The 17,552-nt window shown below is 38.6% G+C and overlaps 1 protein-coding gene across 1 annotated transcript in view; it reads left to right on the forward strand.

The window, feature by feature from the left end:
• Window positions 1-297: 297 nt before the first annotated feature.
• LOC146545764 (uncharacterized) overlaps window positions 298-17,552 on the forward strand; it is a 193,393-nt gene continuing 176,138 nt past the window's right edge. Inside the window, exon 1 of the mRNA XM_085230352.1 lies at window positions 298-479. Coding sequence (XP_085086478.1) covers window positions 298-479 — 182 coding nt within the window. The remainder of the gene's footprint in view (window positions 480-17,552) is intronic.

The raw sequence follows: 17,552 nt of genomic DNA on the forward strand, positions 1-17,552 counted from the left end.
ACAGTTAAAAAGCAATTCCAGAAAGATACTTTACCAAAATGTTATGTACTTTCTGTGATCCTGTCCAAAGCTGGTGTAATTTAACATTTGACAGTGTCCCACATGAACCCACAGGTCTATAAATTGGAGAAAAATGGATTTGATGGGTGGACCACTCACTGGAAAAGGAATTGACTAGATGGTTGCACTCAGAGAGTTGTGGTCAACTGCTCAATGTCCAAGTGGACACCGATGACTAGTGGAATTCCTCAAGGATCAGTACTGGGACCAGTGCTATTTAACATCTTTGTAGGTGACATGGACAGTGGAGTGAAGTGTATCCTCATTGAGTTTGCAGATGACACCAAGCTGACTGGTGCATTTGACACGCTAGAGGGAAAGGATGCTATCCACAGGTTTGAGAGGTGGGCCCATGCCAATCTCATGAAATTCAACTTGGCCAAGTGCAAAATCCTGCACTTGGATTGGGGCAATCCCAAGTACAGATATAGACTGGGAGATTAATGGCATGAGAGCAGCCCTGAGCTGGATTTGGGAGTGTTGGTTGATGAAAGATTTAACATGAGTCAGAAATGTGTGCTTGCAGCCCAGAAGACCAACCATATCCTGGGCTGCATCAAGAGAAGCGTGACCAACAGGTCGAGGGAGATGATTCTGCCTCTCTATTCTGATCTTGTGAGACCCCACCTGGAGTACTGCATCCAGTTCTGGGTCCCCAAACATAAGAAGGATGTGGAGCTGTTGGAGCAGGGCCAGAGGAGGGCCACAAAAATAATCAGAGGACTGGATCATCTCTACTAGGAGGACAGGCTGAGAGAGCTGGGGCTGTTCATCCTGGAGAAGAGAAGGCTCCGAGGAGACCTTCCAGTACCTAAAGGGGGCCTACAGGAAAGCTGGGGAGGGACTTTTTATAAGAGTAGGTAGTGAAAGGATGAGAGGAAATGGCTTTAACCCGGAAGAGGGTAGATTTAGACTAGATATTAGGAAGAAATTCTTTACTGTGAGGGTGGTGAGACACTGGAAGAGGTTGCCCAGAGAGGCTGTGGATGCCCCCTCCCTGGAAGCATTCAAGGCCAGGCTGTTTGGGGCTGCGAGCAACCTGGTCTAGAGGGAGATGTCCCTGCCTGTAGCAGGGGGTTGTGATACATTCTTTAAATCCTTGCTTCCTATTTCTTTTTTCAAAATGCAAAAACAATCTGTTGAATTAAATATGTATATATATATTATTGCCATTCTACTATTAATTGTTTTGAATTTAATTTACCTAACAAGATAAGTACAAGGAATTTGGGTCTAATATTAAAGTGAGTAACAATCACACTGAAGTAAATGGCTTCCTATTTGTTTTCATGTTTGAGCACTAGACCACAGTACAATTCCTGCTCAATTTATCTGAGTGCTCAGTTTTAATCAATAGCCCATTTATTGGGCAGAACAGCACTAAGATACATTGGCTTGAATATATTTTTGTTTCTCTGTTAGCTTTGGTACTTTCCTCTCTCACATATTCTCTGATGGGAAATGTATGATAATGTAATACAATCTGGCAAGTTTAGGTTGAAGCAAAATAATGAATTAATCTATATGAACTGATAACCTAATTTTCTCAGAAAGATCGAGCAGTAGTAAATAAACCTTAATAGTTCCTTGAGTTACTGAAGTCAGAGGTGAAAGATAAGCCCATTTTCACAACCCAGTACTAGGAAATAGTCTTCTTCGTGAATGCCAGTTCTTAAGCTTGTAGAAATCTTGCTTCTATGCCAGAAACCCATGGGCTTGGGTTTATCGCAGAGATTAAGGCTCCATTACTGAATGAACAGTAATGACACAAATCATCCCCAGAACAGCCACTATAGTGTAGTGTAAACACTGTGATATATGCTCAAAGTCCCAGCTGTAGGAACTGCCTAATATCATTCAATGAAGGAAAAATAAGAGTCATTTTGAGAATTGACTCTCCCCTCTGTTCTCCTCCCATCAATTATTTTCTTCTGTTAAGAGGCATTCACTCTCCATCAGAAGGGGAAGGTGAACTTCTTGCTTGGGCAGAATCTTATATAATTTGTTTGTCTACACAATGGTCCTACATTTCTTCATCTGACTAACAATCCTACTCTGACCAGGGAAAGAGAGACTCTCTTCATTCCTGGAGATAGAATAGATCACACTCTGAGATTTGGGTTCATGGTAATCATCATCAGCTACCCAGATTGATGTCAGAGAATCCACATACTGAGGGCTGGATTACAGGGCATCCTTGAGTCCCATGACATCTGCTGGCAAGTGTGTTGGACTTGCCTTTCTTTGGTAAGATTCAGCACATGTAGATTGCCAGCATCTACATTTCCAGCCTCCTCTTGGTTCCTCTCAAGTCCAGAAGGAGAGAAAAGACATCTGCAGATAAAACCTTATTAAAACTCTTATTTGATAAGGAGTATTGTGTAGATGGCTGTAATGTGGAGTAATGGGCTTTTTATGTGCCTGAGTGTCCTTGCAGATAACTTCAAAGCTGACTGTAAAAATCAGCATGGATATATGCTTAATAATCACTCTATGTTGTTTTATTTTTTTTATTTTTAATTGAGGAGTAAAAAGAGCCTGAAGCAAAATTTATGTCACACAGTTTAAAGCTGCATGTATTCCTGCCAGCAAAATTTATATCTGGTGAGACGTGAACAGGCAACTAAATGCAATTTGAGTGAAATTGGAAGCTGTAAGAATGGAAAACATCATTTATATTTCCTATCAAGATGGTATGGCTACCTCTAAATACAAATACTTATGCAAATACTTTAAAGCTGAGCTCAACTGTATGACTGAAATCTCTGTCTGAGATAGTTACATAATTTGTCATTCGCCTGATATTTTTTTTTTCTCAAATGTGTGTGATGATAGCATTTCAATATTGGCTCCTTAAAAACTGTTCCTTTTGCTGATGTCCCCCTGCCAGCTTCCCCTGGTGCATGGAGTAAAACTTGACCATATTTCTTCATACATGGTTTACAAGAGAACATTTGTGTCTGCATTGAAAAAACAATTTTGTGACTGCATTGAGAACTGTGACTGTAATGATGACAACAAGCACAGACACTTCCTCCCAAACTGAAGTCCAAGAGACTGATTAAGCCATTCTTTGCCAAGGCTGCAAAGTCTCTGTTCTGTGCTTTGGTGCTCCAATAACCATCTCCCAGTGGCTGCACAGGGAGACCAGACTGGGAGAGAAAGGGATCTGAAGGTCCCTAAATTAACATGCCAGAGCATATAGTGTCACAAGGCCAAATTCTGTGTCACATGAAAGAGGATGCGGGAACAGGACCTTACAGATCAAGATGAAGAGCCAGGAGTGCTCTCCTGTGACAGACGTACTCATTCACTCTTCCCCCTGCAAATTACAGTATGACAGCACTGCAAACCAGTTTTGCCCTCCAGATACATTAATACTTAAACCAATTTCTGCCAATGATTTATCACTATTCAGGGGTGAATTGAAGTCAGCTGAAGCGAGGGGAAATCACATCAACTTTTCATTCATTTTGCTGACATAATTTGAACAAAGGCTCTCAGTCAGTACAGCTTGGTGTATTTTTCCTTATTATGAGCCATTCCAAGTGAACTCATTTAAAGCATGGGGAAATATCATTCTGTCTGGACTAACTTGGACTATAGAAAGTACTGAGGTTGTGCTTGAGACCAGTGGGTAAAGTAGGAAGGAAGATGAGCTCTTAGTTAAAGGAGGTTTGTCTGCTTGAAAAGTGTATTTGTACTTGTCTTCATTTTTTCATTGAGAAATATTTGTTTTGTAATTAGAAGATACAATAAGAAAATAAACAGCTAGCACAAGGTTTCTGAAATTGGGTGGTTGCCTTTTGAGTACTATAAATATGTTGCCATACAAATAAATTCTTTCAAAAAAGCAAAAGCTTGGGAACATTTTTTGTTTCATCATCTGTTGTAGGTATCACTGCTTCCACAGATTGTGCCATTTAAGTACAAAGTAGGTCAAGAAGGAAGTGGCATCAGATTTTCACAGTGTAATGAAAGCATTGTTCGTCACCTGTGAGGTCTGGTGAGCTAGTATACTCTAGCAGAGCATTGCAACCAGGCGGACTCACAATCACTTTTTGAGTCATGTACATTGCTCAACTTACCAACCCAAATTCCAATCTATAATACATAATGCTTCCCTTCCTCATGGGATGGAGCAGTTGACAGAAGCAGAAAGAATAAAATATAGTAAAGTATCTGTCACTCTGCAGTACCATAGAAATGAAGCCTGTGCAAGAGTTTAGATCACACTTTCAATGCAAAGAACTTTATTTCCATAGGTTTCCCTCTCTCTGTGATGATAACTCGTTGCTGATAAACTGGAACAGTAAGACGTATATTTATGCACTCTCAGACTTGATGGAAGCTACTTTCCTAAAGCTTTAAAGTATATTCTGCTAAATCTTTTCATAGGAACATCCACTATTTCTGAAGCTGCTTTAGGATCTGCAAAGGAATTCAGCAAAAGGGATATCAGAGAGCTAGTGGGAACTATGTATTCCTTATGTGAGTGGAAGGGAGTTTGACAGCCTGAATTAAGCAGTTCTCAGAAATACGTAATATGTCCTGGGGCTGATGCAGTATGTTGGTGTGAGGTGTCAAACAAAGAAGGATTTAAATAGAGCCAGCAGAATTAGACTGAGCGAGGTTTTCTGGCAGTGTTTCTTTGCCCTCTGGCCTTCAGTTTTAATTGCTTCATTCACCCTGTTCTCACACAATTACCCGTAAAAGTGGCAAGATAAGCAAGATAACTACTTAGAATGTACTGTGGTCATGTCTGAAACACTTTGCATATTGTACGTTAGGAAGGTAGAGGAGAGACATCTGAAGAGACCATGCAGTCCATCCATCTGCAATGGAAAGGAAACAGATCTTCTTAAACCTTTTCCTGTAGTAGTTTCATGGAGACATAGCAGAATACAGTGAATTATCAACATCCCTACAGCAGTCTTTTGCATAATCAAAGACACCTTCAATAAACCCAGTTCTTTCCTCTTAAATTACATTTTCAGTGTCTCTTATCTCTCTTGTAAGCTCCAGTATTTTTACATTTCTTCAATGTATAAGGATCACAACTGGACCCTCTATTCCAGCTGTCGCTGCATCTATACCAAATAGAGCAGAATAATTACTTCCTGTGTCTTGTGTATAACTCTCATGGTAACAAGGATCTAGAGTTGTTTCTTTTACTTGACGGGGTCTCACTGTTTACTTTTATTTTCCTTCTGTTGTATTACATCCAGTTGTACTGGTACCTGCTACTTCATTCCCCACTTCACCCTCACTTATCTGCCTTAATGGACCATTTTGCACTCCCTTTCACTAAATTCTACTTTGTGTATTTCAGACTATTTTTTTTCAGTTTGTCAAGATTAATTTGAAATTTAAACCTGTTCTTCAGAGTGCTTACACACTTTTCTGTTTCATGTCATCTTCAAATTTATATGCACTTTCAGTTAAATAACAGTCCATTAAAAACATACTCTGCCTCATATGCATGCCTAGAGGATTGTAGGAGGGGGCAGTTACATTCCACAGGCATTCCTGCTAAACAAGCATATCTTTGACAAGGAAAAAGTTTGTACATCCTTAAGGAAGTAAAAACACCGAAGCATTAGGCAGAGATCATCACTGAAATCTAAAAGGACACAACAATCTAATCAAGTCACTGTTCTTTGCTTGCAAATGTTAGCCTAGCATTCTGATGTTTTGATGAACAATGTGTAATGAGCACTTGAGTATCCTCTGTTCCATTAAAAAAAAAAAAAAAAAGAGTGGAAAGAGAAGGTGTTGTTGACGAGTCATCTACTTATAAGATGCTAAATGTACATTTCACACAATAGTACATAGAAATGTTAGAAGGGACCTCTGGAGGTCATACAGCCCATGCTTCCTACAGGCATATACCTATGCAGAATAAGCATTGGCCTCATCTGTCTAGTTCTGGGGACCTCCAAGGATAGAGGTCACACAACTCTTTCAGGGAACTTTTCTGATGCTGCATTACTTTCTTAGTAGTAACATATTTCTTAATGTCCTGTTCAAGCTTCCCATTTGCTTTGGTCGTGTGACTTTGACTTCTCCCTTGAAGGAGATAGGCAGATAGGCAGTGCAAGATCTCTGAACAGAAGCAACATGGATGGTAAGAGCTGATAGGGTCAAAGAGTTAAGAGCAGCTGTAACAACAGAGGCAAGTTACTTTGTAGAAGTCTTTGATAAAAGGTGGTGATTGAACATCACTCCATACTATCTATCACTTCTTCAGTCCTTCAGCCTGACTCATCTATACTCACTGTCATATTGTTATCTTTGACTACAGGAAGCTCATGACATGATGAAGATGAATTTAGGATGTTATCTGATGGGTGAAAGCACATGGCAACATCTTAGATGGCTGTAGTGTAATGTTCTTTGAACAATGACAAACTTGTTTCCCTATTGATTTGGGCAAATCTAATTTCTAGAAGCAAAATCCACGTTAAGGATAGAGGTTTTTAAGAACCATAATACATATGTATGTGTACTCTGCAGGAATATTTGACATTTCTCTATCAGAGAATCACAGAATCACTGTTGTTGAATAAGTCCTCTAAGCTCATCCAGTTCAACCATCCAGCTATCACCAATATTTCCCACTAAACCATGTCCCTCAGTACAAAACCTAAACATCCCTTGAACACCTCCAGGGTCAGTGACTCCACCACCTCCCTGGGCAGCCTATTCCAGTGCCTGGCCACTCTCTCAGAGAAGTAGTATTTCCTAACGTTCAACCTGAATCTTCCCTGGTGCAAATTGAGACCATTCCCTCTAGTCCCATTGCTAGTTATTTGCCTGACCTCTGCCTTTCACCACAACCTCCCTTCAGATAGTTGTAGAGAGGTCTCCTCTGGTCTTCCTCTTCTCCAGACTGGACAACCCCAGCTCCATCAGTCACTCCTCATAAGACTTGTCCTTCAGATCCCTCACCAACTTCATTGCCCTTCTCTGGACACATTCCAAGGCTTCAATGTCTTTCTTGTAGTGAGGGGCTCAAAACTGAGTACAGTACTCCATGCTGTGGAATAGTTCATCACCACAACACATAATGTACTGTCAAGGTAATTACTCTGGAACTCCCATAGTCTTTTACTGCAAGTTCATCCTGAGATGAAATAGTTAGCAATTGATCAGCCTCTGTTTACTACCAAAATATCCCAGATCCTTTCATATACTTTCCTAAGTTTTATTCCTCAAGACTGAAAAAAGCACCTGTGACACTGGAAGTGGTACAAATAATCCACTAAAAATGTGCAATAAGAATTGTAAAATATAAATACTGCCTTTTAAAAGTTTCATAAAAACTACCAAGCAGTCTCTGTAGCTTTGGGGTTTTATGTACGTTGTATATAGCAGAAGAGAAGATATAACTTGATTATACAAAATAAAAAAAATTCATTTTCAAAGCAGCTAGTATAGATATCTCTCCAGTTCATACACTTCCTTTTTTCATTTTCTGCAAGAGAAGGAAGAAGTTATAAAGAAAATAGGCCAAAATGTTCAAAGGTGCTGATTTCTCCTTGGGAAGTGTTTACCACCCTCAAATATTACTTTTGGCAGTAGATTTTCATGGGAGCTTTTAGCCTTATATGAAATTAGTTCTCCTCAGAATTTTCTAATGTTTCTTATATTGAAAATGATGCCACTTATGGGGAAGCCTGCAGAGCCTGCTGGAGGCTTGCCTTGAGGGGTTAGGAAAATGGCATTCCCTGACTCCAGGGGGAAGGTAGGGGTAAAAATAATAATAATAAAAACAATCACTGTGATGAAAGGTTTACTTTTTCAAATGGAAATGTTTTACTATTAAAACTAGCACAGCAAGACTGGTGAATTTAATTATCTCAAATTTTGGAATAACTAAAAAAATACATGTTAAAGCAGCAAAAATTATGGCTTTTTTTTTTTTTTTTTTTTTTTTTTTTTTTTTGATAAATAGGCATTAACACCAATCATGTTGTTTCTCTGTCACTTGTACTGACAAGACAGGGAGTAGCTCTTTCAACAGTCCAGAAAAGACAGTCATACCATAGTGCAGGAGGACTGACAAAGGATCTATTTCCTGATTTCAATTTCATAATGGTGGAAGTGTGGATCTGTTTTCTGCTTGTTCTTCTCTTCTAGAAGTGCTGAAACTACAGATGGAAATTCATCTGTCACTCTGCTTTTCAGAATACTGTCCTTGCAGTTGGAGTATCTGTGGTGGGTATTTGAACTCTGTGAAGAAATGAATGAGTTCTTGTGTGTGCTTATTATATTTAGAAAACTGGGAAGATTTTCTCTCATTAAATGGAAAGAAAAACAAGTGTATGATTTCTCCCTTGCAGCTCACAACTCCCCTCCTAGTATTTTGTGCTGTAGTTACACTTAAAATGAAAACGTGGAAGAGGTCACCACACTGAAACACCTCTTCAAAAATCAATGAGTGTTTCCTATTCTGGATTGCATTACAGATAAGAAAGCTGCAGCAATTCTTTTCATGAGGCAAAAATGTAGAGACCTTTATATAGCACTATAAATGATGTCTCTCCAGAGTGAGCAGCAGCATTTCTCAAATAGCTGCTAATAAGACTAAATATGGTAGAGCATTACAGTGAATCACAGTGTTGTATTGGGTTATGCAACCTTCTAAGGTCACTTACATAAAGAAGTGAACAAATTAAGTTCAAGCAAGCTCCTCTTTGTTAATTAACTTTTAAGGTGAGCAACTGGCATTTAAAGAGACAACTTCTTATGGCTGGCTGTTGCAATGGGAGGAATACTTTATTGCAATCGTTCTTCAAGTTTCCTGAGATCATCTGAAGCTCCATCCGTTGTCAGGAATAATGCTTGTATAATCTACTCAGACCCTTCCTTGCAACCCTCCTGGCCTCAAGCGAAATTGCTGATGCAGCTTAAATTCTTTGGTTCATTTTAAAACTTGTCTGATGGCAGTACAGAAAAGATGAGGATGTCAGCACTCCAGGTTGAATCAAAAGAAGTGTGGCCAACAGGTTGAGGGAGATGATTCTGCCTCTCTATTCTGATCTTGTGAGACCCCACCTGGAGTACTGCATCCAGTTCTGAGTCCCCAAACATAAGAAGGATGTGGAGCTGTTGGAGCAGGGCCAGAGGAGGGCCACAAAAATAATCAGAGGACTGGATCATCTCTACTAGGAGGACAGGCTGAGAGAGCTGGGGCTGTTCATCCTGGAGAAGAGAAGGCTCTGAGGAGACCTTCCAGTACCTAAAGGGGGCCTACAGGAAAGCTGGGGAGGGACTTTTTATAAGAGTAGGTAGTGAGAGGATGAGAGGAAATGGCTTTAACCCGGAAGAGGGTAGATTTAGACTAGATATTAGGAAGAAATTCTTTACTGTGAGGGTGGTGAGACACTGGAAGATGTTGCCCAGAGAGGCTGTGGATGCCTCCTCCCTGGAAGCATTCAAGACCAGGCTGTTTGGGGCTGCGAGCAACCTGGTCTAGAGGGAGATGTCCCTGCCTGTAGCAGGGGGTTGGAACTAGATGATCTTAAAGGTCCCTTCCAACCCAAACCACTCAGTGATTCAAAATATCAACTTGTGAAAAGTGGGAGCGAGTTTAGTACATCCAGCCCCTTCCATTCCCTGAACATCACTGACCTACTTGCACCTCTAACGCTCATACTGCTACCTATTTATACTGTTTAATAAGAGGAGACAAATTCTGTACTGTTTGAAGCGACTGACTTGCCTTTCTGTATTTTCAAAGCCACTCAGTATTTTCAACTGGAATAGGAAAAGAGGATCTATAATATTCACTGAAAGATATGACATAAGGAATCACTTTTGAGCATGAAAATTTCAGAGCTTATGAAAAGAGGAAATACCTGTGCATGTAATATTTCATTTTTGTCCTTTACAGAATTTTAATACAGATGCAAGTGTGCAAAATGATTCAGATTTGGTGTCATGAAGAAATATATCAAACACCAACAAATAATTTATCAGAGACAAGTTTCATCTTGCATTCATTAGCTGCAGCTAAGCTTATAGCATATTAGCCAGTGAATTAATTACTGGCATTGTTCATTACAATGCAAGTTAGATGTTCACTTCATAAGTACTGTGGTACTTCCCCATTTGATCAAAAGGAAAAGGACTACTATGCTTGGCTTTTTCAGCTTAGGTTCTGTACTCAAAACGTCCCTTGTCACCCTCGTATTTCAGTGGCATAGCAGATTCCCAAAATAACTGAAAGAAGATTTTTTTATTCTTTGGCAAAGATCAGACCTCATCTCTGCTCTCAGATGTGTTGAGGAAGACACAACACACTGGAGACCAGATAGGTGAACTCCTATGTCATACACTTGAACCACTGAAGTGTTTTACAGATGACATTTCCATAATGGACCAGGGAAAAGGATTCTTAGTCCTGGGTCAGCTCTTTAAAGGGAAATGGGCTGCTATTGATGTAAGCTGTGAGTGAAGGGATATCACAAAGTGGCTCATGGGCCATTATTTCACAGAATTAAATAAAACTGTAGAATCTATTTGAATCAGAAGGGACCCTTAAATGTCAGCTACTCCATCCCCTGCAGTGAACGGGGACGCCTACCACTACTTTGCTTTTTTACCTGGGAATATCTGTAGGGCTTGTGGGTGGCTTTCTTGATTGTGGAGTGTCTCAGTGAATCCTTCAGCAACTTAGAGATTTCCCTAAGAGAGTGTGGCAGGTTTTCACACATTATTTTCATCACTACAGGAAAAGAACCGTTAATCATAGGATCACCAAGTCTGGAAAAAACCTCTTAGATTGTCCAGTTTAACCATCCACCTGGGCACTCTGCTGGCTCATGTTCAGCTGAGTGTTGACCTACAACACCTGGCCCATTTCCTCAATATATTATTCAACTATTCAAGAAACCAATAGGAAAGCCAGGTTTTTAGGTCATTTTCTTGAAGCCAAATCTATACAGTTTCTAACAAGCTGTAGATTTCCCTGAAAAAAACTCAAAGAAAATAAAGCACAGTAAACAGATTTTATTCTATTCAACAGGACCATCTATTTGATCACATGGTAGTATGGCTTGTGACATCTCCCTGCTCTGTTCAAAGGGTTTTATCACAAAAAAAAAAAAAAAAAAAAAAAATTCTGAGCACAGTTCTGGTGAAAACACAGCCTTGTGGTGGCTGACGGTGCCAGGACAGAATTTACAGCTGAAATATATAACCTATGCTATAAATTCTTTGAGGTTAGAGCCTGGCACCATGTGTCCCTGATCATGATACAAGCTAGAAGTGCAGTACAAACTATAAAAAGAAATGGTTTACAATAAAGTGCCTCAGTAGCACGAAGAATAACACCTAAGAATAGCTTGAAAATATTATAACATAGCAATGGACTATGACAAACTGCTTATGTTTGTAATCATTTATGACTCTACAGCGAATCGCACAATATCATCATAGGGCAAAAGATTTTTTTTTTTTCAGTATTTCCTCTTGCAAGAGTTTGCAAAGTGAAGGTCCTCTGTCCACGGATCTCTGTGAAAGAAATGTTGTAAGGAAACGATTTCATGCAGGAAATTCAGAGGAAATTCCCCTTTTCAGATTTTTCTTCTGCTGGAGTTTACTTAGAAGGCAGGATCTAGCTGACTTTCTCATAAACATCCTGCTGGCTTTTGGCTAGGCCTTGAAATGTGGCTTGAATTTGGAGAGGACTGAAAAGAAGTTTATTCCAGCGAAGTCATCCTCACAAACAAGACAATCAGTTTGAGGGATTTGTCCTTATACATTTTGAATATAAGATAATAAAGATAGAGGAAACTGAAGGGAGGGAGTTGAAAGAGAGTAGACTGAACCAACTGCATGTGTAGTAAAAAGATAAAACATAGAAATGTAACTACTTTACTTACCTAATTTTCATTTGAAAAAACAGCTTTTGTTTTGATTTTCTAATTTTCTGTTGTGTAAAATCTACTGAGAGGTGTGAAACAATATGAACCCAACAGGTGTGAAACAATATGAACTCATTTTCACAATATCATGTTGCCTGAGAAGCATTACAGCAGTAGGTCTGGATTGATGGAAAGAGTGAAGTAAGGGCAAACAGTACAAGGAAAGAAAGGGATGACCTAAAGAGAAGCAATTGCCAGCAGTTTTGCAGCACTGGAGAAGTAATGGTGAAGAATATGTAGAACACAGCTAGGTATGGTCCCTTTCCTTCCCCAGGCAGCCTGGCTACATTTGAACTACACGTTACTAACCTTGAATCTGTAAAAAAATACAAGGACCACCTATAGACACGTATCAGTGCTACTGAGCAGAATTTCTTTCATTTATTAACATCCTCAAAGAATGCTGTGACAAAAATGAGAAAAAAAAATCATTATTAATCTAATGTTCTGTGGGAAATATGGAGAAGTCTGTTTTACCATTGAAAATTAAAGGAAAAAATTCTAAGGTCAGACTTCCCAGCGTCCTGCAAATAATGAATAAAAGATTAAAAAGTGCTTGGCACAGAGTTTGTGTTAATCAGTGTCTTCTCATGTGGGCATGTTTCCTCCTGCAAGCCTGTAAACTTTGATTTTGTGTAATTGGGAGGTTAAAATTTCTTCTAATTAGCATCCACTTATATGGGGAATGTAGCACCTAGTTTGCAATCATAAAGGTGAGGGTTTTTTGAAGTGCTGCTAATTATGAAATAGATTTGCCATTTGAGGCAGAAATCAAGTGTGGAGTCAAATGAAGCCTCAGAATTTTTGTCAATGCAGAAGGGAAGTTAGATAGCTACATTTTATAACAACTTTTTAATGACTCCTTTTTGTGAAAAGGAGATTAAGAATGAGTTGTCAAATGTCTGTTTAACAAATCATATCATGATTGTGATCATTTTTTTCTTCATTTTTTTTTTTTTTCTCTAAATTTCTTTAGCTGCCGCCATACAAAGAAATGAGAAAAAGATTTTAAGTCAGGCACCTCAAAATGTAAAAGAGTAAGGGTGACATTTTGGTCACCTCTGTAAAAGGCATCCATCTATAAGGCTGATAAAATGCATGATTAAAGATGATTTCACAAAATATATTTTCTGACTTCTACTCTTTAATTCTGCATCCCAGAGACAAACAGGGACTTCTCCTGAGAGCCAGAAGAGCAACCTTCTGGATGAATGTTGGGGTTAGTGAAGTTCTCTAGAAATTGTCCTCAGCAGCTTTTATTCCATATATTCAGCATATAACTAGAGAGGATTAGCTTCTGCACATTAAAACTGTTTGTAATGGGCTTTTTCTTTTCACATATTTCTCATATCTGGAGAATAGTTGTAGGCGAAGTTGTTATACTTGTAAATCAATGCAAAACACAATAGTTTTCCCTTTTATACATTATACGAGCTTCTGCAGTCTGTAGTCATATATCATACAGAAGAGTTCTTTGTTGTAAAGAGTAACATAGAGCAGAATTGTGATTTACCTACAAAGTTACTCAATGGATCTGGTGGAGTTAAAGTGGAGTTAAAGTATAATTTCAGAGCTACAATACTGAAGTCTGAACACAAAATTATGGAGTAAACTCTGCCAACCACCAGCATTGATTCTGACAGATTTGGGGTTAGACAATACCAATAGCTTCTTTTTTTTTTTTCTTCAAGAACAAAACAGAAGTTATACTGCCAAAGCATATTTTTCAAACGGAGAGAGTTACAAAATGGTTCCATCTTGCAGTCAACATTGTCTTACAGTGGAATTTCTTCTGTGTACATGTAACAAAATCCGTGTAAATGACCAAGTCATCTGCCATGAAAAGTCAATGTTTCACCTTCTTTAAAAAGAAAAAAATGTATATCAGTAAGATAATAGGTTTCTAATTTTAACTAAGTGTTGACAACCTGCCTTTTATATATGGCTGTATTACATGTGATCTGAGTATCGCTGTGTGTTTCAGTTGATTACAAAACTTTCAACCCTCGCTAGCAGTTGTTCTACTAAATGTAGAAATGCATCTTGCCTGTGGAAGGAGTCACAATATTCCCACTATACATATTTTCTCTACCACTCCATTCAAAGGCTCACATTCTGACCTTTCAGGAGCTCATTATCCTCAGCCAGGTAGACATAAGAACAAAATGCCCTAAAACAGATACAGTCTGATTGGTATCTCCACTCATGTTATTCAGTGGGTGTGTTTAGAACAAGGTCTTTGGTTGTACAGAAGGTAGAAATTCTGAGTGAAAGAGTAAAGACAGTTTCAAGACACTGAGATAAAAGCATGAAGGAAAGAAGACCCAGTGCATGGGACATCTCAGTTTCAGGTGCAAAATTCAATTCTTTGCTCATCTTACTGATGGGAACAAACAGCATACAAAAAAGAGGACAAGAAAAAAAAAAAGAAGGCACACTTTCTAAAGGGTTATTAGTAAATCATCTGAGATTGATGTCTCATATAAGATCAAATGCACTTACATTTTGTCCTTCCTCAAATACTTTATGTTGTCATAGGAGATAATTTGAAAATAATGGCTTGACAACTGAAGAATTGTGGAAGTCTGTATGGCAGAAATCTTCATTAAATCAATGGCCTTATTGACTGAAGATCAAACCACCTTAATGAAATTATCTTTTTGACCTATATCCACTGTCATGGTACAAATACTGAATTGAATTTTTAAAGTCATGGGACTTTGCCTCAACCTCTTAAGTGATACTGCATGACTGAGTAGAGCTGTAAAATGGTAAAATTCTTACCACTGGTTTAATCTTTGGGTAATAGTAAGTAGTTGAAATGTTTCAAAGCATATTGGGAATGAGAAGCCTTATCCAAAGGAAAAAAAGCATATGATCAGTGTGAAATGGATGAGTTTCAAGAGACCTGAGAGATCTGTCAACAAAAGTTTCTAAATCCAGCCTACTGAGATAAAAAGAATAAATTCTATCCCAGAGGACTAGCCCATCTTGGCAATTAGCTCAATAGAAGAGGACAAGCTTTTAAAATAGATATAAGAAAATAGAAAGCATCAGCTGCAGGCCATCAGGAAGAAAACAGAAAGATGAAAATCAGTGCAAAACCAAAAAAAATTAATTTAGCTGTCCACAGTCAAAATTTAGGCTTCTACCTATAAATCAGATGCCTATGATCTTGCTGTAGTCAGTGTAAGAGTTTTTCAGTTAGTGAAACCTGGAGAGTTACTCACCTGGCCAAATACCAGCATGGATTCAGTTGCCTTCAGTAGTTCAACGTCCCCAGGTATCTAAGATAATCCTATGGGCCTGGCTTTTGGGAGACCCTTGGGACTGGTAAATGGAGGCTGCACAGAACATACAAGGGCAGCTAGACCCCTCTGTTAAATATCTGAGTCAATCCAGGAAGGATCCCCTGCTGTGTGAGTTTGATCTTGTCTTTGCTGGTGGAAGGCCTGGATGGAAGTGGACTACATGCAGTAACGCAAATAGACATCTGGGACAGCTGGTGGGAAGCATCAGCCTTCAGCTGATAGTGCAGGGAGGTTGAATATCCCCAAATTCCTGTGTCTTTTCTGTGGAGATGTCTCAGCTACTGCACACAAAATGGCATTGGATGTTGATGCATGGGCTGCCTCTGATGTAATTAGAGCTCATGTTCAGGCAGTTCCACATGGATGCATGAATTAGAGTATCACACTTGCAAATTTAATCTCACCTTAGAAGTTAGCTCAGGTGGGACCCATAATCAGATTATCACAGTATAATCTGTAAGCTAAAAATTGTGTGGCAGTGTGTTGCAGGTTAGGTAAAATCCCTATTGCAAAGTGGTAAACTAAATTAAATTCCCAGCTTTTGCTATAATTCATTACACGGGGCATACACAAGTAGCACACTTTAATGCTCATCTGATAACTTCAGGAAGTGCATGAGCCTGATGTGCCATCATCCAGCAGTATATCAAAAGAACGAGTCCAGTCATGAGATTTGTGTGCCATGAGCAAACTATACATTCTTCAGCAAGTCTAGGTAATCAATAGAAAGTGATCAGGGAAAGCCCGTTTCTATCTGAATTAGAGGACAGTATGAGGGAACTACAATTTCTGGAACAAAAGTAATCCCAGTGCTGGTATAGATTACATAAGAAACAGAAATTTTTATAGTAAAGCTGGAAATGCACAGAAGCTGAAAAATATTTTCCAGGTTTAACTTGGAATGAAATAGAATTAGGTGTTTGAATTATGAAGTGTGTGGATGAGATACGTTGTATTCCTTTACTTGACGACGGTTGACAAGTATTTATAAACTGTCTACTGCTTGCAATTAAGAGATGGTGACTGCATTTTACATTCATCAGCAGTGTAATTTCCTAATAAATCTTGCAAGATCAGTGGAATGCGCAAGATCATTAAACTGTTTCTTCTTTGCTAATATCTAACAGTGCAATGGACTGACCAGAAAACTGTAGAGCCACCAAAGTATATCTGCTATAGGCAAAGTAACAGACCTGTGGACTTAGGAACAAGTACATATAGAATTATGATATTGCAGTGTAATTAAGGACAGACAACATATCTGAAGGAACTAGCTGCTATCACACAACTCTGATTTCATTTTTTTGTTATGATTACAAGTTCTGATGACAATGGTAATTGCAAAGATGTGGTGTTATTCAGATTTCTACAAAGTGGTAGGCTTAGTATCACAACATGGTGATTTAGAAAGGAGCTCCTTAGGGTATCAATAAAGTGTTTATGGCTTTGCTTGGTACTTGCAATTTCAAAAATATTAGAAAAATATTGTCATAAGGAATCTTTATCGGACAATGTTACTTCTAATAGTTTGTAGGGCATGGCAAGAAATTTGATCATATTCAATACTCTCACGAGAATTAAAAAGGCTGCCAAAAAAAGATAGGTTAATCTCATTTATGAAAGGCTAAAACCTAGGTAAAAGCAAAATTATCCATTTATAAACAAGAAGCACAGACCATTCTTTCATAAAGAGGACACTGACTGAAAATAACACTGGCTTATAGGGAAAGTGAACTAATATAAGCTCTGATAAAACACAGAGGCAAAAGTGCTAATTCAATTCTTGTCAGCTTAAACAACAGAATAGTGAGGAGTAGGAGGAAAGTGACTTTTCATTGCATGTGACATTATTGGGACTGATGTGAAATAATGTATACAGACTTGATGTCAACATTTTAAAAGGGATATGGAAATACAGATGATATAGATATAAGCCACAAATATGTTTTGATGGCTGGAAGATGGAAAAAAAAAAGAGAAGGAACTGCGAGAGCTCAATCTGTTTATCTTATCAAGCAGATCAAAAGACAGCTTGATTATAGTACGTAAGAACCTTCACGAGCTGTAAATACCAGTTACTGAATGGCTCTTTAATCTAGCAGAGAAAGGCACATCAAGAACTAGTGGCTGGAAGTGAAGCCAAATTCAAATGAGAAATTAGACAAGCTTCTAAGATGGAATGTGATTAGCCACTGGTATAAAGAAGACACTGAATTCTGTCACCTCATTTTTTTGCAGCCAGGGATAC

The sequence above is a fragment of the Meleagris gallopavo genome, chromosome 1 (genome assembly GCF_905368555.1).
Source record: "Meleagris gallopavo chromosome 1, MGAL_WU_HG_1.1, whole genome shotgun sequence".
In the NCBI taxonomy this organism is placed as follows: Eukaryota; Metazoa; Chordata; class Aves; order Galliformes; family Phasianidae; genus Meleagris; species Meleagris gallopavo.